This window comes from Camelus dromedarius, chromosome 22 (genome assembly GCF_036321535.1).
Source record: "Camelus dromedarius isolate mCamDro1 chromosome 22, mCamDro1.pat, whole genome shotgun sequence".
In the NCBI taxonomy this organism is placed as follows: domain Eukaryota; kingdom Metazoa; phylum Chordata; class Mammalia; order Artiodactyla; family Camelidae; genus Camelus; species Camelus dromedarius.
The window spans coordinates 4,906,648-4,927,755 of record NC_087457.1 but is presented as its reverse complement, the minus strand read 5'-3'; the positions used below and the strand labels follow the sequence as shown (position 1 = coordinate 4,927,755).

The window sequence follows — 21,108 nt, the reverse complement described above, 5'->3', positions numbered from 1 at the left end:
GTGCAAGTCCCTGCACAGAGCATGCTGACAAGCACTGGAAATGAGAGACATCACTTCTGAACACATACAATTAAACCCAAGGCAAAAGTCTCAAGTGAGGGACCTTGGACCAACCTGAAAAGACATCGTTCCCTGAGAATCCTCAGTATTGCTGAATCGCACCCCAGTGTTTCTCATTGGGACACTCAGATCATCTTCATCAGAATTAGTTAAAGTGCTTCTTAAAATGCAGAATTCTGAGGTGCAGACCCTCAGCGTCTCCAGAGTTTGGGACCTGTAGTCTGTATTTTTAGAGCAGCCAAGATCACTGAACACGCTCAGGTTTAGCACCGCGGTCTACATCGGGTCACCTGAGCATCGACAATGCTGTCTCACATGGTGGCGTGTTGCCTTGTGTGTCACGGTTCTGTCCTACCCACGAGACTCCCCTGATTCTCAGAACTGTCAGTGCTGCCCCATTGGGCAAAAAATACCACTATTTCACAATGCATACACAGGGCGCCCGGCTGACAGATACAATCAGTGATGGGAGAGGGGACAAAATTCATGTTCCTGATCCCTTGTTTCACTTACTATGGGACAAATGATCAATTCAAGGGTAATAAATCAGTGAATGAGTGAATAACGTGACTCTCATTAGTCCCAAGAGTGCCTGGAAGAGTGAGCCTGGGCATACTGAGGACCATAACAGCCCATCTACTTAATTGCCATCCTTCCCAGATTTGTGTAAAGGTTACTTCCACCCAGGCAGTGACCCCTGAAGGGCAAGAATCATGTCTGAACACACTCTCAAATCCAGAACAGAACCTGCCAACAATTAGGCTCTGGAGTCTGTGTTTAGCGAGTGTGGAATCTCAGTGATTCCAGCTCTTAGACCTTGCCTTCCCATCCCACCCCTCACGATATGGACCTTATGACCAGCTCTCCCGGGGCTGGGGCCACGGAACCCATTTACAGGACTGGAAGAATCTGATCATGTAAACCAAGCCCCAGAATATCATCAAGAGTCACCTGCATTTCAGGGATCAGTAATCCCAGAAGCTTTGCAGTTCAGGCAGCTGAGGGATTTTTATATCAGTTCTGTCTTCTACTGTGACTGCCAGGGTGACATCAGACAAGGAATTCTCAAAAGCCTGAGCTTTTCCTTTCAGGAATAATCTACTTAACAAATCTCATTGACCATTTAACAAATGTGATCTGAAGATCAATGATTTACACAGGAGTACAACATTCATTAGGTCGTGGATTTTGAATCCGAGAAAAATCATTTGAGAAAGATTGACAGAATGTAGCTTTAATGCAAATTTAAGTATTCTTACCTTTCAGCAAATCATCTTCTTCCCCTACTTATCACTTCATCCAAGTTTAAAAGATGTTTGAGTACAGGGATGATTGTGCCAGGAATCTGTGACCCAATAACCTAAAATGTCACCTAGGAAAAAAAGGGGAGTGACACATTTTTAAAAAGTATGGTGAGGACAGCAGGGTCACCCCCCAACTCCACACTAAGGAGCTCTGAGTAATAGCTTTCCTGCCTGCCTTGGGCATCAGCTGATGTGAAAACCCACCTAGAAACCACACTGTCCAGCAGCTCTTCCTTAACATAGGCTACACATTCTCAGAATTAAGAATTGGGTCCAGTAACCCCTTCGCTGAAGAATAAAGACAAATGAGAACAATAGAGTTCTGCCCCTCCCCAGGGGAGAGCCCAGACCTTGGGCTGCATGCACTTCGCCCACCTCCCAGGAGAAGGAAATACTGGAGAAGGACGTCCTGCGAAACTAGGGCAGCAAAGGTAGAGATGGGAACAAATAGACCAGCTGGCCTGGGACAGCCCCCTCCGTCGCTGCCTTGGCAGCTGCCTCTGCCCCCTCAGCACATCCTGCCCACCTCAGGTGGCTAAGCTGTCAGGGAAACTGTGCTTTGCAACCTGGGGCAACTGAGGCTACCCCCAGGCCAAGCTGCTGGGGAGATGGGAGCTAAACCACCAGCTCCCAAACGGCAGGCTCCATACCTTCGACATCACCCCGCCACCCCCGCACCTTAACGCACCCCCGGGGCAATATGACCCTGAGAAGTGTGACCTGGGAACGAGGGGCGGCAGAGGCCGCCCCCATGTCAGGCCTCCAGAGAGATGGGAGGTTATCCTCCAGCTCACAATAAGCAGCACCCCTCTCCTCCCCACCCCCTGATCTCACCGCGCCCACCTCCCAGGAGCAACCTGACCTGGTGTGGTGTGTCAGACGAATCTTGGGCGGGAGAGGCCGTCCCCAGGCCAGGTCAGGGGAAAGGAGAAGAAGTGGCCCCATTAGGAAGCTGCGACGGCCGGCTGCCCCTGCCCCTCGACCTCATCGCGTCCGCCTCCCAGGAGCAAGCTGACCTGGAGACGGGCATCCAGCTTCTTGGGCAGCAGAGGACACCCCCAGGATTGGCCGCGGGGAAGAGGGGAGCAAATTGACAAGCTCCGCGCTGCAGGTCCTCTACCTCCGCCTTTGCCACCCTCGCACCTTAAAGGCACCGCCCAGGGCGACCCTTCCCAGCAGGCTGAATGGGACAGGTGTGTCTGGTGATCTAGGGCAGGAGAGACGACTCCCACACCAGGCCATCAGGGAGACAGAAGCCAATCCACCAACTCCCCAAGGCATCCCCATCCCCCCGCATCAGCCACCGCTCCTGCCCCCTGACCTCTCGGTGGCCGCCTCTAGGGAGCAGGCTGACCTGGAGATGGACGTCCGGTGAACTTGGGGCAACAGTGACCGCCCCCAGAGCAAACCATGAGGGGAAATGGGAGCAAATGGACCAGCTTCATGGGAAAACCCACCGCTGCTGCCACCACCCCCAACGTACCACGCCAGCCTCCCGGGGTCAGGCCGACTAGGATACACGTGTCCCGTAACCCAGGGCAACAGAGACCGCCCCCAGGACAAGCCGCGGGGAAGATGGGAGCAAATGGGCCAGCTTCCCATCTGCAGGCCCCCGAACCCCGCCACCCCTGCACCATGACTACCCTGCCTCCCGCCCCCAGTTAACTAAGTGGGACAGGGGTGTCCCGGGACCTGGGGCAGAAGAGGCCGTTTGCAGGCCATGCGGTGCAGACATGGAGCTAATACACAAACTACCCCGGGGCAGCCACCCTATCCCCGCAGCCACCACCTTACCAGCTCCCTGACCGCACCGCACCCATCTCCCAGGAGCAAGCTTACCTGGAGTCGGACCTCAGGGAAATCTCCGGCGGCAGAGGTCGCCCACAGGCCAGGCCGCGGGGGAGAGAAGAAATGGAGCAGCTCCCTGGAAAGGACCCCCTCCCCCTGGCGCCGCTGCTCCCACCTCCCAGGACCAAGCTCACCTGGAGACCGGCGTCCCGCCTCTAGGGCAGCGGAGGCCGCCCCCAGGCTCCGCCGCGGGGGAGTGCGGAGAGAATTGACCGGCTCCCCCGCGGCAGCCCCCCTAACCCCGTGGTCCCCGCACATTAACGGCACCGCCTCCACTCCCCACTCAGCAAGCTGAGTGGGACAGGTGTGTCCGGCGACCTGGGGCAGCAGAGGCTGCTCCCAGGCCCGGCAGCCGGGAGAAGGCAGCTATTCCACCAGTTCGCCAGGGGCAGCCCCGCTCCGCCCCCCTACCGCTGCCGCCGCCTGCTGACCTAACCGCCCCACCTCCCAGGAGCAAGCTTACTTGGAGTCCAACATCTGGCGAATCTCCGGCGGCCAAGGCACCCCCAGGCCAGGCTGCAGGGAAGAGAAGAAATCGACCGGCTTGCCCGGGCAGCCTCCCACCCGCCGCCGCCTCCGCTTCCGCCGCCCCAAACCATTGCACTAGCCTCCCGTGGTCAGGCTGACTGCGAGGATGTGCACTTGCCTGAGCACCTCCCTGCACCCCTACACTCCCTGTACCTCTGCACCCCTGACACTCCCTGCACTGCCTGCACCCCCACAACCCCTGAACTGCCTTCACCCTCCGCAGCCCCTGCACCCCTGCCACCACTTACACCTTTGCACTGCTTACAGTCCTGCACCCCTGTATGTCCCACACACCACCTCTTGGGCCTGTGGCAGAGTCTCTGCTGTTAGACCAATGCACAGGAACTCACATATTTGCCAGTATATGATGCATCAGTGGACGTCTGGGGTTGGCTGCAGGAAGGTACATGTTCCCGGTCACTAGCCTGGGCCACTAGAGTGATCTCTGTGAGGTCACCCAGGACGGGCTCAGAGATGCTGTTCTCTGGGAAGAGAGGAGTAGAAACCGGTCTTGAGGGCAGAGCTGTGCTCACCAGGCCGTTCACGCTTCATGTTTTACACAGGGCTTCGGAGAAGTGAAATGGATCCGGCTAAGTAAGACCTGCCTGCTATGCACCCACCTCAGTCCTGGGCTCTGAGGCAGACCAACTGGCTCCCACCGTCAAGACACCTGAATGGGCACCTGAATGGTCCCTTTGAGGCATCCCATCAGTTCTCAGGAAGAAGTCTATCTGCTTCCACCCCATGGCCCTCCCTCCCACTGTGCTGGCCTCAGGAAGGTTCCTTATTTGGGGAAGGCAGCCCACCCCATACCCCACCCCTCACCTTTCTCTAACCCAGGCTGGTGTTTCTTTGCCCTTCAGAGTCTGGAAAGCCATTCCTCTTCAGTTATGTCCCTTCTGAAATGGACTTGCTTCCACTCAATTCTAGGTGAGGATGCACCATGGAATGCACTGGGTAAGAGAACCAAAATAAATAGTTTTTTCTGTGAGGTTTTCTGTTTATCTACTGGGATGGGCCGTGTGTAGTTTGCTACAGCCATTGGTGTGAGAGGCTAAAGCTGCCTGTGTGTCCTTGTTTTCATCCGCCCGCTGTCTTTGGGTTTTCCCTAGACACTCCTGAGACATTAACTTCTTTTAATTTTATTCCTGTTATTACACAGAGGCCCTACTGACATGGAGGTAAGGTGTTGGGGTAGTGGAACAGAGCAGGGCATCTATCCTCCTGTGATTAGTTCTCATTGAGCCTGTGCCCTGAGCTGTGACCTCCACAAGTGTGTCTCTTTCCCCTCACCCCAATTTGGGTGAGACAGAAGGGATTTCCCTTCCCCCAGGCTGGTTAGGCTCTGGTAAAATAATTTCTCATTTAAAAAAAAAACACAACCCCCACAATGGAAGAGAATGTTCTGGGTGTATTTCATTAGAGTTATTTTATCCTTTCCTGGCAGGAAGCATGAGGAGTTTTCCTATGATTTTCACTCTGAGAACAGGGTACTGTCCTCGAAGTAAAATGCATGAAAAAGAGCAGGGGGCCCCTCTGACTGGCCCCCTGAAGTTGTCACACTCAGACTTCCCCACGCTGTTTCCAGCTGGCCTCAGGGACCTGTTAAATCTGCCTGCCCCCTAGTTTCTTACAATAGCGGGTTCTGCCCTGGGAGCTGTGACTCTCCAAGCCTGCCCGGCTACCTCTCTGGGTTGGGAGCAGCTTTCCCCCTCAGTTTTCTTGTGGGTCTAAGAACAGCAGTGGGTTTTCAGCTCCCTCAGCTCTGGTGTTGTTTTCAGGACAGAAGGAGCAATTTCTGAGCTCCACACGAGCTGGACCAGAGGCTGGAAGCCTCCCCTCCTCCGCCTCCATGCAGACAATCAGTGGCTGTGGTTCTGGCCGAGTTTCTGAAGATGTGGATTTAAACACACACATCCCAGCCCCACAGGAGCACACAGTCCCATAAATCCCTACAACTTCCACTGGTAACTACGGAACTGATGAGGACACGCGTTTCGGGGCTGCAGAGGCCTGAATGCACGACTTTCTCCGTGGCCTATTAATGTGGTTGTTATGGGCCTTGTCTGAAGTGGCTTGCATACCGCACCTGGTACATGGGAAATATAAAATAAGTACTAGAACCTCCACTTTTTCTCCCTCTTGGGCCTTCCAACCTAAAAAGTAATACGTGAACTCAGACGGCCTAGTCACCACAATGAGGTCAGGCCAGCCCGGCTCTCCTGAGTGATGGGCACTGACTTGCGCATTAACTCGGAACAGTAGGGGAACCGTCTTCCTCTAACTGGGCCTCTCCCCACACCAGGCACGCCCTCAGCTGAGAAGGGGCCAACTCCCCCATTGAGGTGTGTGCTGGTGGCTTCAGTGTGACCTGGCCCTGCCGGGACATGAACCTGCAGTGAGGTGGAGTGTCAGGAGGAGGGGGGGTCCCTGCTGGGGCAGCAGGGGGCCCGGTAGCACCCTGCGCAGCCTGGTGCCTGGGGCTCCCCAACATCTCCTACGGCCCCAGGGTCGGCTCTGGTCTGGGCCACTCCATGCACCCTCCCAGTATCTTTTCATTAAGTCCCTTTTTGGTTTTTATCAGCCAGAGGTGGCTTCTGTTGCTTGTTCAGTGAAACAGTGCATCAGGAAACCAGACTATTTCTAAGATCAGTGAAATACGAACTTTGGTCAGCTCGCCGGGCAGACCGTGCAGCACAAATTCCCGCACAGGGCTGTGCAAATGCCTTACGTGAAGGGTCCTCATCATCTGTCTTCAGAGATACAGAAGCTCGTGGTTCAGGTAAAACCTCAGGGAGGGATTGAGGAATCCAAAGCTGGTTGGTTTCAAAGACTAACCGGTCGGACCAGACCCCTGAGCTGTGGTCAGAAGCCTGGCTCAATGTCACGCAGACTCAGCACACTAAGTGTCCAGTGGGGCTGGTGCTGTTTCCTTTACAAGCTCTCGTTGGGGAATCACTGTAGCCCCTTACACTCAGCAGGGAATGCAGCCCTCTTAGCCCCCACCCTGAGTGTTCCATGACACAAATCTCGGGAGTGTATAATTTTCATCTTTGTTTAGGAGGATGAAGGTGGGGCAAGAGGAGAGATAAATTCACACTTAGTGACACCAAGTCACAGCCAGTACCTCCTCCTCGGAGAGCTATGTGCTCCCACATTGGTGGCTGGGGGGCTGGGCAGAGCCCCTCCTCTGGTCACAGAGGGACTCACTCCTCTGACTGCAACTGATGGGTTGGACAACCAATCCAGAGAGGACAGAGCATCTTTCCCAGGAATTTGGAACTGACACACAGAAATTAATTTCACTCATCTGGGGATTGGGAGGAGGGTGGGAATCAAATGAAACCAGAGCAGGAGAGAAAGTTACAAGTGAATGAGAGAGAGACAGAGAGACTGAACTTGTGAGAGTAAATAGTGTGAAGGAAGGATAACAATCAGGGCACAGAGGAATTCCAGCTCCTGGCTGTCTAGTGTGTCCCAGCCCATCAACAAACCTGCGGGATGGTTAACATCATTCCAGTTTTGCAGATTAGGAATCAGGCTGAAACAGAGAGGGGTTGGCTTTGGGTGCACAGTCAATTTAATTGCCACTGGACCCCTTAATTCCCACTGCCTGAAGGCACCGTGATCCTCACAGGGACCCTGCAGTGCTGACAGCCTAGCACCCTGATCAAAGGGACCCTGCGGGAGTGGGAACCTCTCTGAGTTTGGAGAGTTCCTTGCACCGAGATTCCATGCATCAGCCGGCTCCCGCTCACCCCAGGTTAACGTCTCCCCAGCTGTGTAGTCTCCCGACCCGCTTCCCTCCCTGCCAGGCACCCCCGTTCTTACCACCGAGTGTACTGCAGGAATTCAGGCACAGGGATGCCCAAAGCAACACGAGCCCACCGGCTGTACAAACAGCAGACTCCCAGGCCCAACTGGGCTCCATGGGGATAGTAGGTGTCCTCACCTTTCATGTACCTAAGGCAATCTGTTTCTTCAGCTGGAGGCTATAGAGAAAAATAAAAGGTCCAAAACATTGTTCAGTGAGGAATTCCTCCAAGGACCTGACTTCAGAGTCTACAACCAGTTGTGCTGGCCGCTCTTACCCCCGGACTTTGGGTGAGGTGGATTATTGATCAGCACATTTGCCGGTGGCCCAGCTCCTGGGCTTGGCTGCCCAGAGGGGCCTGGGGGAATGGGTAAGGCCAGGGCACTCAGGAAGAGCACACAGGACCTGACATCTCGCCTCCGCAGTTGTAAACCCTTCCCCAAATCTCAAGGCATCGGACAGAGTGCAGCCACCACAATAATGAGATGTTCCCATCTCTTCACTCACTCCTGTTGGTTCACATACATGCTGAGCATCCACTGGGTCACAGGACATGACACACAGGATGGCCGATGGGACAGGCTTGGTACTTCCCCCTGGATCCTGTTCAATCTGATGGAAGAATGATCACTCATAAACGGTTTCTCAAAAGGATACATAGACAGGAGACAAACTGCAGAGTGAATCAAATTTTAAAATATAAATGAAGATCCCCCAGTCTCCCCGCCTAAGGTTAACAGCATAAAGAAAATAGATCTTGCCTTTGATCACCAAGGAAGTGGTCACCCCCTCTCAGGAGGAAAGGAGAGTTAATCTTTGAGCAGGACACAGAAGTGCTCCATCGAATTGGACCAGGACCTCTGCATTCATTCAGCAAATCTGTATAAGCTCCTACTACTTATGGGAATCTAGTAACTATACCCATTCCCAAGGCTCTTGGGCTTTATTAGTCAACAAAATAGACACGACTCCCCATCACTGGGGGCTCAGAGTTTTAGCAGAGAAAACAGGCAACATGATGGGGGTAGCAAGAGCTTGGGGAAAAATAAGAGTGATATGAGCAAACTCAGGTGATGGTGGTGGGGTGGGAGGCAGGCAGGAGGGAATAAGACAATCCTGGCAGATCTCACGGAGTAATGAACTTGAAGCAGAATAGATCCGGAGGAAGAAGGAAGAGCCGGAGCCAGAGGCCCCCAGAGTGATGGGGAGAGTGTGGGCGGAGAGGCAGAGCAGGCAGGGTCCTGGAAGACTTTGGGACGACTTTGGCTCCTAATGGAATGGTGATCCTTTTAGTGAGTTTTGATGGGATGGGTGATGTCCAATTTATGCTTTTGTTTTGGGTTTTCTTGGGAGGAGGTTAATTTATTTATTTTAGTGAAGGTGCTGTGGTTTGAACCCAGGATCTCATGCATGCTAAGCATGCACTGTATCACTGAGCTACACCCACCCCCTCAATGTATGCTTTTATAGGCTCCCTCTGACTCTGTGTGGATGAGATTGTAGAAAAGCAAAGATGGAAGAAGGAGGCTATTTGTTGTCCAACAAGGGGTTGAAGGTGGCTCCTAGGAGGGTGGGGAACAGGGAGTAGGTGGTTAATGAATTCAGAGTAGCCAGGATTTTCTAACAAGCTGTATTTGCTGTGTGTGTGTGTGTGTGTGTGTGTGTAAGTGAAAGAGAGAGAAAGAACATGGTTCCAATATCTGGACCTGGAAAATGGGATGGATGTCCTCTCCATCCACAGGGGATGGGACAAGATGGGGCTGAGCAGGTGGAAAGGGGTAGGAATCAGCTCAGTTCTTCAATGTCATGGTTAAGGAGTCTATTAGATATTGCCACAGAAATGCCTAATAAGTAGAGGAGTTTGGGTTTCTTTTTCTTTCTTATTAACATTAAAAAATATAATTTAAATGTATTGATTTTATTATGTGAATGATTTTGGAATTTTATTTCATGCCAATGTATATGTTATAATAGCCAAATGGAAAATATATCAGAAAAGAGGAGAAATGAGGGCTTTCACATAAACTGACTGTCCATAACGTAGGTAAAATTTCAATAAAACCAGTCTTCATGCAAAAACCTCATCTTGGTGTTACATAAAATTAAATGAAAAAGGACTATGTTGATGTATCATTATTTCATGTTACATAATAGCCCCAAACAAACACACTGTTTAACTATGAGGCTTGTAGAAATACTATTCACTTTATTGACATAAATACAGAAATGCAGAAAAGTTCTAAGATAGAATAAGCATCTTAGTGGAAATAATAGAGATCTGAGCATTTTACATGATATGTATGGACTGATTCAAAATTTGGAAAAGTAATTTACACAGTAGAACATATGTATGAATGTGAAAGCAAGATGAGTGAAAGAAAAAGAATATGAGTATCAGGGAGAGAGTTCCAAATGGAAAGGGCAAATCAGGAAGTTTGGACAAATCGAGAAATTGATGGCATGTCAATTTCCAAGTCTGGTTGCTTCCACCAAAGTTATAGCAGAGAGATTGAGGAGAGACCCAGGACCCAACTCCGGGGCACATTAGCAGTAAATGTTTGGAAAAAAGAGGAGACGTTGGCAAAAGACCAGCCAGAAGATCGAAAGCAGAGCGATAGGCTGGAGGTCAAGTAAAGCAGGAACACGGGGGAGGAGGGATGGAAGAGCTGGGTCAAATGCTGCCAAAGGGCCAAGCATGACGAAGACTAAAAACTGACCACTATATTTAGCTACGTGGGGTCACTGATGGCCTTGACAGAGAAGTTTCCATAGAGCGAGGGATCAGGGGAAAAGCCAGAGTGGGTGCAAAAGCGGATGGCTCAAGAAAATATTTAGACAGTGAGTTTAAACTACTCATTAAAGATTTGCTGCAAAGACATGGGGTGGCAATTGGTGGGGGCGAATTAGGGTCAAGGAGTGCTGTTTGTTTCTTTTAAGAGGATGGACTTTTATATACTGATGGGAGCCAACTAGCAGGAGAACAAAATAGATGAGGTAGTGACAGAGAGGATGGATGTGGGAGAGACAGCCCGGAGAAGATTGGATGGATGGGCCCCCTGGCGACTTTTGGATGATATGGCTTTTGATGTCACCTGTAATAAGAGGTGGGGAAGCGAGAGTGAGGTCACAGACATCAGAAGGTGAGCGGATGTGCTAGGAGTTGCTGGTGAATGTTCTCTTCTGTTGGCTTCAGTTTGCTTGGTTAAAGTAGAAAAGTAAACTTACCAGCTGAGGAAAGAGGAGGAAGAGTTACTGGAGTCATGAGCAGAAGATACGAAAGAGCCTTCAGGGACAATGGGACAGTGAAAAGAACAGAGGGAGACGGGGGGAGTGTGCTCTCAGAAAGTTACATTTATCTTTGAGGTCCCCAATTGTTCAATGTGTGATTGTCCTTCCTGCTGTCTACGAAATAAAAATTTAGTATGGTTCAGGGAAAATGCTATTTCATTCTAAGAGGCTGCCTGTTTCTCAGGAGTGGTCATCTTAAACTGCAAACATTACAAAAACGTTGAAAAGAAGAACTTGTGTACCCAATGACCCACTATTTTCTATAAAATTGGTTGCTATTTAGTTCCCCTATCAATACCACAGAACCGATACTGCCTAGGATGGAGATACATCGATGCTTAAATGGAAATGAAATCTGTATCTTTTTCCTAAACTCCATGGCTTCCTTAACATCCCATTCCCCTTGGAATTTAGGGGTGTCTGGTATAAGAAATGAGAAACAGTTTGAGAACATCCTGGCTCAGAATTACACAGCACAACCACAGTTAAGTATACAGCCGTAAAAATGTTTAGAAGCAAAACTCCATAACTACTCTTAAAGAATTTTGCAAACCTGGGCCTGCCCAGATGTTTCCAAACTGGAAAGGTACTCCTATCACTTGACCGGTACGGGAACCAGAGGCTGGTCAGCCTTTTCTGTAAAAGCCAGAGAGTAAATATTTTCAGTTTTGCAGATCATTTTGTTGTAACCATGCAGGTCTGCAATAAGAAAGCGAAGAGCACTGGGAGACAGGAAACAAATGGGCATGCCCACACCCACCCTTCCACTCAGGGCAGCTTCTCTGTGGTGGGGAGATTTGCCACAATGATTTGTTTCTTTGTTTCCATTGGTTTCTTTGGTTCCACCTTACTGCTCAAGCTCAGAACTTCAAGTGAGCCTGGTCCTTCATCATCCATGCAGAGAGAAGGCTGAGTGGGGGTGGGGACCCCACCTGACAGAGGAGAGATGGCTTGTCACCATGACATGAGACAATCACACCTTCCGGGATGAAAGGGAACAAAGATAAAGGAGGGGAACAGCAGTGGGACCCCTGGGTCACCTGCCAGGCTTGCTCTCCCTCCACGGCCACCCTGGGGGCCTGGGTGGTGTTGGAACTGAGCTACAGTGAATAGGCTGAAGGGACTCAGGATAAACGACCCTCCGTCTCCACACCGGGTTCCAAACGCAGCCTCTCTAAATCTACCCTCTGAGTTTCTGGAACTCAGCTGGAAGAATACATGATCAGGCCAGACCCAGAGCCCAAGCCAAACACGACAGGGGTCATGTGGGGTTGTAACCCCGTGCTCAGTGGTCGGGGTCTCCTTGCAAATCTGCAGAAATCCCTGTTCTGCCTCATTCCTGGGAGAAACCCCATATCTCCTCCTGCTCTGTTCTTCTCTTGAGGCTATTGTCCTGGAGGGATGCAGAGTCCTTGAACCTGGCCCTCCAAACGTACATAAGCAGCCTGTTCAATAAAACAAATTATGCACTTCTTCACATTTGCCAGTTTTTTGATTCCAGAAAGGCTGCGGGACTCTTTCTCACTGTCTCCTGTGCCCCCACCACTTGGTGGCCCTCTCCTCATGGAAACACGATTTCCCACAACTGCACCCTGCCTCCCAGCTTGTCAGAGGGGAGTGACCCACAAAGACACACGTGTTTGTGAGGATCCTGTCGCCCAACAGAAAGCCTACTCCTGGAGCCACGGACAGAGATCTGGATTCCTGAGCAGCTCAGCTCTAGTTGAAAACGTAAACTGGGGACCCCAAACATTGCTGAATGACTTTCTGAGTCACCTGGACTGGAGGGGCCTGATTTTTCTTTCCAGGAATGGATGTAACGCAGCCTCCATTTTCAGGGCTGACATTCATGATGGATCTATTTCCCCCAACTGCACCCCAGGAAGGAAAGGCCCTTCCATCCCACTGGTTAGAAACCCAGCCCAGGGGAGTTCCGAAGCACCACATCGCTGTCAGGTCCAGCATCCCTGCAGAGTGGCCCCTGCCCCTGAATGAGCCCCTTGCCTGGGCCTTCCCTGCCCCGACATGACCACACCCCAGATGGTGCTGGGGAAGGCAGGGAGTGCAGTGAGGGGTGGGGGGAGCAGAGCCCCTTGCTCTGGAGTGAGGAGACCACAGAGAAAGGCACACACCACCCCCACCCTATACCCCAAACTCTTAGCCCCGCCTACACAGGGGCCGCTCTGAGTCCTCTCACCATGGCTCTCCTGTCAGACTGCACCTAACCGGCATCTGGCACCCCAGCCCTACCTCCCCTCTTATGACAGATCCCGTCTTCTTGGAAACTGCCTAGCAGCGAGTATTCAAGGCCGGCAGCGGGCCTGGCGGATCTGCACTTCAGGTGCCCTACCTGGCCAGCCGTGCGTGCCTGGGCTCAGTCCTCTATCTTGCCCACTGGTAGCCTGGGTCCACGTCCGGTGCAAGCGGAGGCCACGGAGCCCAGGCTGATCCCCACACAGGGACAGGTGAGGGTGTCCCCATCTCGCTGCCCCGCTGCCCCACTGCCCCGCCCACTGCTGGCAGCACCGCCCCAGCCTCCGCCCGGCGCCACCTGCAGGTCAGGACTTCCGAGCGGCCCCGCCCGGCTGCCCCATAAGCCTCCCCCACCTCCGTCCTGGCCGCGCCCTGGCTCCCATTGGCTCCGCAAATTCTGCCTTAGCACATCTAGACTCGGGAAGACACTCGACGCAAGCGCTAGAGGATGGCCCTGCGGCGTTGCCATGGTTACAGGCGCCGCGCTCCGCGCGGGCCGGCCTGAGCTTCTGGGGCGGGCAGCGGGCTCCGGAAGTGTGCAGCTGCCCGGGACCATGGCGGTGCTTGCTGCTGGGGATGGCGGCTTGCTCGGCCAGGCGACTAGTTCTGGCCTGGTCAGTAGGCGGCCGACATCTTGTCTGGGGCGGCGTCTCACAGATGGTAAACGTACATCCGCGCCGTCGGCGGGGCCGGTGGACATGAACCAGGGTGGGATCGGTGTTGGGGTGGTGGCCGGGGAGGGCTGTGGTGCCGGGGAGTGTGTTGGGGCGGGGCGGGACAGGGCTTGGGCACAGACTCAAGCTTTCCTCCCCCTCAGGCCCTGGGGCTGGGGCCGCAAGTCTGGGTAGCCCTTGGTGGCCGCGGCCTCCCAGAACCCACCGGGACGGGCAGGCGGAGGACCCCTCTTAGATGAAGCGGGTCCTTACCCGGGTTTTGAAGAGCCCCAGAGTCAGATGTTGGAATGATGTGGTTTATCAGCCTTGTTTATCTGCAGGGAAATTTCAGTTCCATCCAGATGTTGGTTCCTTCAGTCAACCTCAGGAATAAGACACAAGGGTCTGTGCCGATAAGTAGTTATCTAGGGCTTGACTCAAAATAAACTATGCGGGGTGTAGGGATGGTAGATGGGACCCTCTCTCTTGAAGTTAGCAGCCTTCTGGGATTAGAGGCCCCAGCTGAGGATTACATCCTCATCTGCAGTAATGGAGTTTGTGAGAAACACACAGAAAAGGGAGGGGTGTGGTGGCGGTAACTCATTACAGAATCCAGGACCCTTGCCTTGCTCTTGTGTAGAAGAGTCTCGCCTTGGATAGGGCAGCAGTTATCAAAGTGTATCCAAGGCCCCTGAGGTGCAAAACCATTTTCATAGAAACGCCGGGATGTCACCTGCCTTTTGCACACTCTTGCTCTCCCGAGTTCCTGTGGGGTTTTCCAGGGAAAACCTGGCCTGTGATATCACAAAACAGGGAACGCAGAGGCAGATAGGAGAATTCAGCTCTCACCAGTCCAAAAGAGATTTGCAGAAATTAAAATCACTGCTATTCTTCTCACTAATGATTTTTCTTTTGAAAAATAGAATTATATTTTGTTTAAGAGTATTAATGGTAACATACAGTAGATTGTTAATATTTTTAAGTGAATTCATACACTTTTTCTAACTTCTTATTTAACTTCTAACACAGGAAATATTGATAGATTTAACTCACATAAATAGCAGCCTTTTGGAGTTCTCAGTAATTGTTAAGAGTGTATAGGGTTCTGTAGAACAAGAAGTTTGAGAGCCCCTGGAGAACGGGTGCTCAGGTGCTAGTCAGGTGCTTGGTGTTAGACGGATGCCAAGATGTCTTCCACAACTGCTCCCGGACTTGAAGTAATTGGCCACATGGAGATGGGTGGGCAGTGCCTCCACTTTACAAACCAGAAGCTGCTGAATGTGTCTGGATTGTAGGCCATGGGCTGTGCAGGGATTCCCGTTGTATCTGTTCTATCTAAGCCGGGATTCCTGTGCAGAGGCCTGGCCCTGATGACCCGCTCTCCTTTGCTCCCAGCCAGGTACCTTCTGTGTGACGTCAACCCTCCAGAGGGATTCAGCCTCCGTAGGAACGTCTGCATCCACATTGCCTTCCTCCTGAAGACCCTGCTGAAGATGGAGGAGCCGGTACTGGTGCTATTCCCTTGGGGCCACCTCTACCACTGGCAGAGCCCCGATCCCTGGTCCGACTCCTTTGACCTCCCAAGTCTCAACAGAAACATCCCTGACATTGAGTACGAGCAGTTCATTGCAGGTGAGGTGGTAATTTAACTGGGGCCAGGTGGTCGTTGTTCTGGTTCCGATCTGAACAACGGGCCATCTTACTTTGGGTTTGTCGGTCTGCTTAGGGGCCCTGCTCATGTTTCCCACACTGCAGGTGAATTTGGTTTTTCCATAGTTTTTTCGGGAAATCAATTTGAAGTGTATGAGCTCTATGTCCGCTCACCTCTGAAAACCCTGGCCTCCTGGTGAGATGGAGCGGTGACAAGGAGGCCACTGCCACAGAGGCCTTGTCCCAGAAGGACTCACTCCCTGTGCTGTTTTGTTAGTTTCAGGTATACAGCATAGTGATTAAGTTGTAAATATACATAGTCTATTATTTTTCAGGTTCTTTTCCATTATAGCTTGCAAGATACTGAATACTGTTCCCTGTGTTCTACAGTGAATCCTTGTCGTTTGTCTGTTTTACATATAGTAATTTGTATCTGTTAATCCCAAACTCCTAAGTTTGTTTTACAAGTCTGTGAGTCTGTTTTTGTTTTATAAATAAGTTCATTTGTATCATTTTTTTTAAAATTCCACATATAAATGATATCATATGATATCTGACTTTGTCTGACTTATTTCACTTAGTGAGATAATCTCCAGTTCCATCCATGTTGCTGTAAATGGCCTTATTTCCTTCTTTGTTATGACTGAGTAATATTCTGTTATATCTAAATACCACATCTTTATCCAGTCATCTGTCAGTGGACGTTTAGTTTGCTTCTATGTCTTGGCCATTGTAAAGAGTGCTCCTGTGAACATTGGGGTGAAGGTATCTTTTGGAATGAAGGTTCCCTCTGGATATATGCCCAGGAGCAGGATTGCTGGACTAGGTGATAAGTCTTTTTTTTTTTTTTTTTTTTTTTTTTGTCTTTTGAGGACTCTCCATACTGTTTTCCACAGTGGCTGCACCAAACTACATTCCCACCAACAATGTAGGAGGGTTTCCTTTTCTCCACAGCCTCTCCGGCATTTATGGTTTGTGGACTTTTGAATGATGGCCATTCTGACTGGTGTGAGATGATAACATTGTAGTTTTGAGCTGCAATTCTCTGATAATTGAGCGATACTGAGCATTTTTTTATATGCCTATTGGCCATTTGTGTGTCTTCATTGGAGAATTGCTTGTTTAGCTGTTCTGCCCATTTTTGGATTTGGTTGTTTATTTTTTTCTTATTAAGTTGTATGAACAATTTATATAGTCTAGAAATTAAGCCAATGTCAGTCTCATCTTTTGCAAATATTTTCTCCCATTCCATAAGTTGTCTTTTTGTTTTACTTATGGTTTCTATTGCTGTGCAAAAGTTTATAAGTTTAATTAGGTCTCATTTATTTATTTTGGCTTTTATTTCTGTTGCTTGGGTTGCTTAGGTTGCCCTAGGAAACCATTGCTGAGATGTATGTCAAATAATGTTTTGCCTATGTTTTCTTGAGAGAAGTTTGTAGTGTCTTGTCTAATATTTAAGTCTTTAAGCCATTTTGAGTTTGTTTCTTTTTGGTTTTTTTGTGACTGTATTGTATGCTTTTGATTTGTGGTTACCTTATTCTTCAAATATATCAACCCATTACTATATCTATTTTCTTTAGACTGATAATCGCTTAGGCTCCAACACATCCTAAGAATAATGAAGAAAAAAAAGAAAGAAAAAAATCTATATTTTCTTGTTCCCCTTTCCCATTCCCACCTTTTTTTATTTTGATGTCCTTTTTCATTTTTACATCTTTATGTTTATTCTCTTGTAACTCGTTATTGCATTTCCAACTATGGTTTTCCTGTTTCTACAGCACCCTGCTTCCTTTCTGTTTAGAATAGAACATTGTAATGTCTCTGTTAGGTTCAATATTGCTGAGTTATCTCCCCTCTCCCCTCCCCTTCCCACCCCAGGCCTCTGAATACTCAGTCCAGGAAAGCTAAGTCCATTCTAGCCTTCATCGGTTCTGGGAAAGCAATCTTCAGAGTGGGAAAAAACATTGAAAAATAATATTCTGTGAGTTGCTTTCTACCCTAGTCCAGAGATGAGAAACATCTGAAGGTGGAGGAAAAAAGTTGGAGGTGGGGAACAAAGTCTTTTCTCCTTTTGCTACTGAAGAAATGATTGCTTGTGTAATTAGTGATGGTGCCCTTTAAATTGGTGAGATCGAGATTCCACAGCTTCAGCGCCTGTGAATAACCTGCCGGGAGGAAGCTCTCTAGGGCCCCTGCAGTGGGAAAGGCAGCCCCTCTGAGCACCTGTTGTTCTGTATTCTTCCTGCCACCACACGGGTTCGCTAGGCACTGTGCAGGACAATGCAGTTACCCAAGGTGGAGGACTGGGAGACCCCTGCTGTGTGGCGAGCCACAGGAGCCCACACTTGTAGGACAAAATGTAGAGTAGTGGGGCGGTCATATGAACAGAGGATGGTTGAGACCCAGGATAGTGTCCTGGATTCCAGCAGGCGAGGCTGGCGGGGCAGATGGGGCCCTGGGGCATGGGCAGTCCTTGAGGGATATGAAACAAAGATAGGAACAAAGAGACTGGATTCGTGTGGGGGTACAGCGCCCCCTGGAGGCCGCGGGGCAGCGCAGTGAGCCCTGAGGGAGCGGGCACTTCCCCAAAGCTGGGTTGACAGGTCACAACCAACTCACTGGGGACCGAGAGGCACTGAGACATTTTAACCTTTTGTCCCTCTTCCTGGAAAAGAAACTGCTGCCTGTTAAATAGCCTGTGTCATTAGTGAGAATTAAAGACATGAAGCAAGAGTGCCTCAAAAGTCATCCATTGTGTAGTTGTTAATAAGTGTCAAATGCAAACTTGAATAGATGAAATGAAGCATTCATCAGAGGATTTTAAAATCCTTTAAAATAAAAATTCTTGCTGCCTTTGTTCTTCATTTCAGGGTTCAATTGGTGATAATAATAGTAACCAAAGCAATAGCAAACCCTTACAGAACTCTGTCCTGCTGTTCCATGAACGCTGTGTTCATGACAACCCAATGAGTTCGCACCACTATGAGTTCCACTTTAAAGGTAAGGACATTAATTAATCACACGGCTAATAAATGGCAGAGCTGGGAATTGAACCCAAGATGTCTGGCCCCAGAGCCCCCTCTCAGCCCCTTCACTGCAGCACATCACTTGGCATGCCCGACACAGGCCAGCATTTAAGAGCAGCGTGACCTTGGCCAAGGCTGCTTCACCGCTTGGTCTCGGATTCCTCATCTGTAGAATGGGGGTGTGGGCAGTGAACTCTGTGGGCTCAGTGATCACTTCCTCTGGCTCTGCTATTCTACTGCTTTGAGTTAGTTTGGTAAGTATCCGAGCCCCTACATGGCCCACACATGGGCTGGCGCTTTGCTAGGCTCTGGGTTATGGAGAAAAGTAAGATCAGCCTGCTTCTCCGAGGAGCCTGTGTCCCTCCACGGGAAGCAGCTTCGAGGCCCAGGCTCCCTCGCTGGCAGTCGGGGGCTGGGCAGGAAAGTCTGATAAGAAAAGATGGAGGCAGGGCCCCTCCGGGAACAGTGGTGGCCACACAGACCTCAGGAGCGGGAGCGTCTGTCCAGGCTGCTGAGAGGGGATCCTCATGAGGCCAGTAGTCCCCCCAACCTAAGCCCTCAGGACAAAGATACAGCCATCCCTTCAGTGTCACCATAGAGCCAGTCCATCCTCATCACTGTGCCCCTGTGCGCCTTTGTCCTGGGGCCTCTCTTCCCCCTACACCCAGAAGACTCTTCTCCCTCTCTTCTCTGAGTGCCCCCTCACTTCACCCGTGGTCCCTGCTTCCTGGGCCACCATCTCTGGAGTTGACGATTTGCACCTTCACACCCCCCGTTTGATCAGGAGCCTGGGTTGGCCTCCTTGTGCTCACTTTCCACCTTCAGATGATTGCTCCTCCCCTCGTGGGAGCACCTGGAAAACACGGATCCTTTCCTATCAGTGCCTGCCACCCTGGCCTCCCTGCTCATCTGCCTCAGTCAGGAGCACCTGGACCACCAGCTCTGTATTGCCTCCCCTCCTACCATCAAGACGTCAAAATTCATTCTCCCTCCTCCACCCAGTGTGGTCATTTTAGGGTCTTCTTCTCCGTCAGCCTGAGCCAGCCACCCCCCATTCACCCTACCCCCGGGCTCATACCCGGGCGTGTCTCCACCCAAGTTCCATGCCCTCTCCTTTAAGTGCCCACCTCTAGCCGTCAAGCTGCTTCTCCACCAGCCTCCCTGGCACTCCTTCACCCTCACTGGGGCATCATGCACTGACTCTGCTTTCCTGCCTGTCCTCGTTCCTCTTACTTCCACTTCCCCACCTTCCAGCTCTGCATCCACAGTCAGCACTCTCTTTATGAGAGACAAAACCCCCTTGAGCCTTGACTTTTTCAGTTCCTCACCAGGCCGACTTCCATCTCGGTTCACCCAGCTCTACTTGTTCTGAGCCTGCAGGCAGCAGGCTCTCCCAGCACAGGTTTCTAAGACTACAAATCAATTCCCACCATGTTGCGCTGCCAGGCAATCCTCCAGGATTTCTCTAGTGAGCACATTTCCCCACTTATCACTCAGTGGTGTTAACGTTCTCTGCTCTCTGCACACCTTGAAGCTTCCCTCTGTCTCTTCCCTGACTCCCAGCAGATGGCCTTGCCTCCTGCTTCAGAGAGAATGAAATGTTACTGGAAAGGATCTCGCTCACCTGCAGCAAACCTGCTCACATCAAATTTTATCTGTCTCTCTCCCACCTGGACTCTAGCTGTAGTTGTTCTTAATTTAGTGAGTTTAGTTGTCATATATATACACAGTTAAAAGCATAGCAAACTATAGGCCACCTTCTAGGGCTTACTTTTTCAATTTAACATAGAGTGTATGATTCATCCATTTCATTGCATGTACCTGCAGTGCATTTGTTTTAACTGATCTTAAATATTGTGTGTGTGAAAATAACACAAGAGAAGGGTAAGCCAGGAGTCAGGATGATGGTTATTTCCTATGAGAAGAGGCCAAGAACAGGATAGGGAAAGAGGACACAGTATGTCTCTGTCAATATTCCTGTTATGATGCTGGGTGATATGTTCATAACTGTGTCTTTTAATATTAATTTTAATACATAAATACCTCTGACAGGCATCTATGATGAGAATGTGTCATGAACCAAGACATACAATGGGTAATATTACATCATTATTGTTATGTAATCTTGTTATATTATATATTAATGATAATCTTACATTATTTGTTATGGGTTATATATTACATAGATGCATGAATTATATGTTATGTATATAAACACCTACATATATATTATATACTATCTGCTAATAAATAAACAGAACATAATATGCTAGTATATCTTCTATTATGTATTATTTAATAAATAATAACATACTATATCTTGTTATATGACATGGCACATAATCTTTAATAAAATAAGAAATCTGTCAATATATATTGGTAATTAATAAAATTTTTAAAAAAAGCCCTCAGCTTTTAACACCAACACCGCTCCAGCTGTCACTGTCTTTTCTCTTCCCTTTCATGGTCGAGGTACTCACGGTGCTATCCATTCCCCCTTTCATCTCCTTATCCTGAACCTTCTTCCTCCTCCCTTCCCATGCTGGCTTCTGCCGCGTGGTCCCTCTAGTCACCAGCGGCCTCTGGGGCACTGATTTGTGGGCACTGTCTCAGGCCCCATCTCACCTGCCTGTCCGCCGCCTCTGCCACCGCTGGTGGGGGCGGGGTTGGGGGCAGAGTGCACC

General features: G+C 50.2%; 1 protein-coding gene and 1 long non-coding RNA gene across 2 annotated transcripts; one reads left to right on the top strand and one right to left on the bottom strand.

The window, feature by feature from the left end:
- Positions 1-4,587: 4,587 nt before the first annotated feature.
- Positions 4,588-8,783, bottom strand: LOC135318839 (uncharacterized). Its single transcript, XR_010377222.1, has 3 exons — positions 8,080-8,783; positions 7,572-7,732; positions 4,588-4,693 (listed from the first exon to the last, which is right to left on the bottom strand). It is a non-coding gene; the product is annotated as an uncharacterized LOC135318839 (long non-coding RNA).
- A 4,741-nt stretch (positions 8,784-13,524) lies between these two features.
- LOC135318889 (GDP-fucose protein O-fucosyltransferase 2-like) lies at positions 13,525-18,753 on the top strand. The gene is made up of 3 exons (XM_064477377.1): positions 13,525-13,755; positions 15,144-15,380; positions 18,269-18,753. Exons 1-3 carry the CDS (start codon positions 13,563-13,565, stop codon positions 18,280-18,282), a joined length of 444 nt encoding a protein of 147 aa, XP_064333447.1. The 5' UTR covers positions 13,525-13,562; the 3' UTR covers positions 18,283-18,753.
- Positions 18,754-21,108: the final 2,355 nt, after the last annotated feature.

Bases quoted from the DNA above. Each gene is read 5' to 3' on its own strand.
- LOC135318889 (XM_064477377.1), top strand. From the start codon at position 13,563: ATGGTTACAGGCGCCGCGCTCCGCGCGGGCCGGCCTGAGCTTCTGGGG. The intron at 13,756-15,143 runs GTAAACGTACAT...CTTTGCTCCCAG, and splicing joins GGGGCGGCGTCTCACAGATG to CCAGGTACCTTCTGTGTGAC.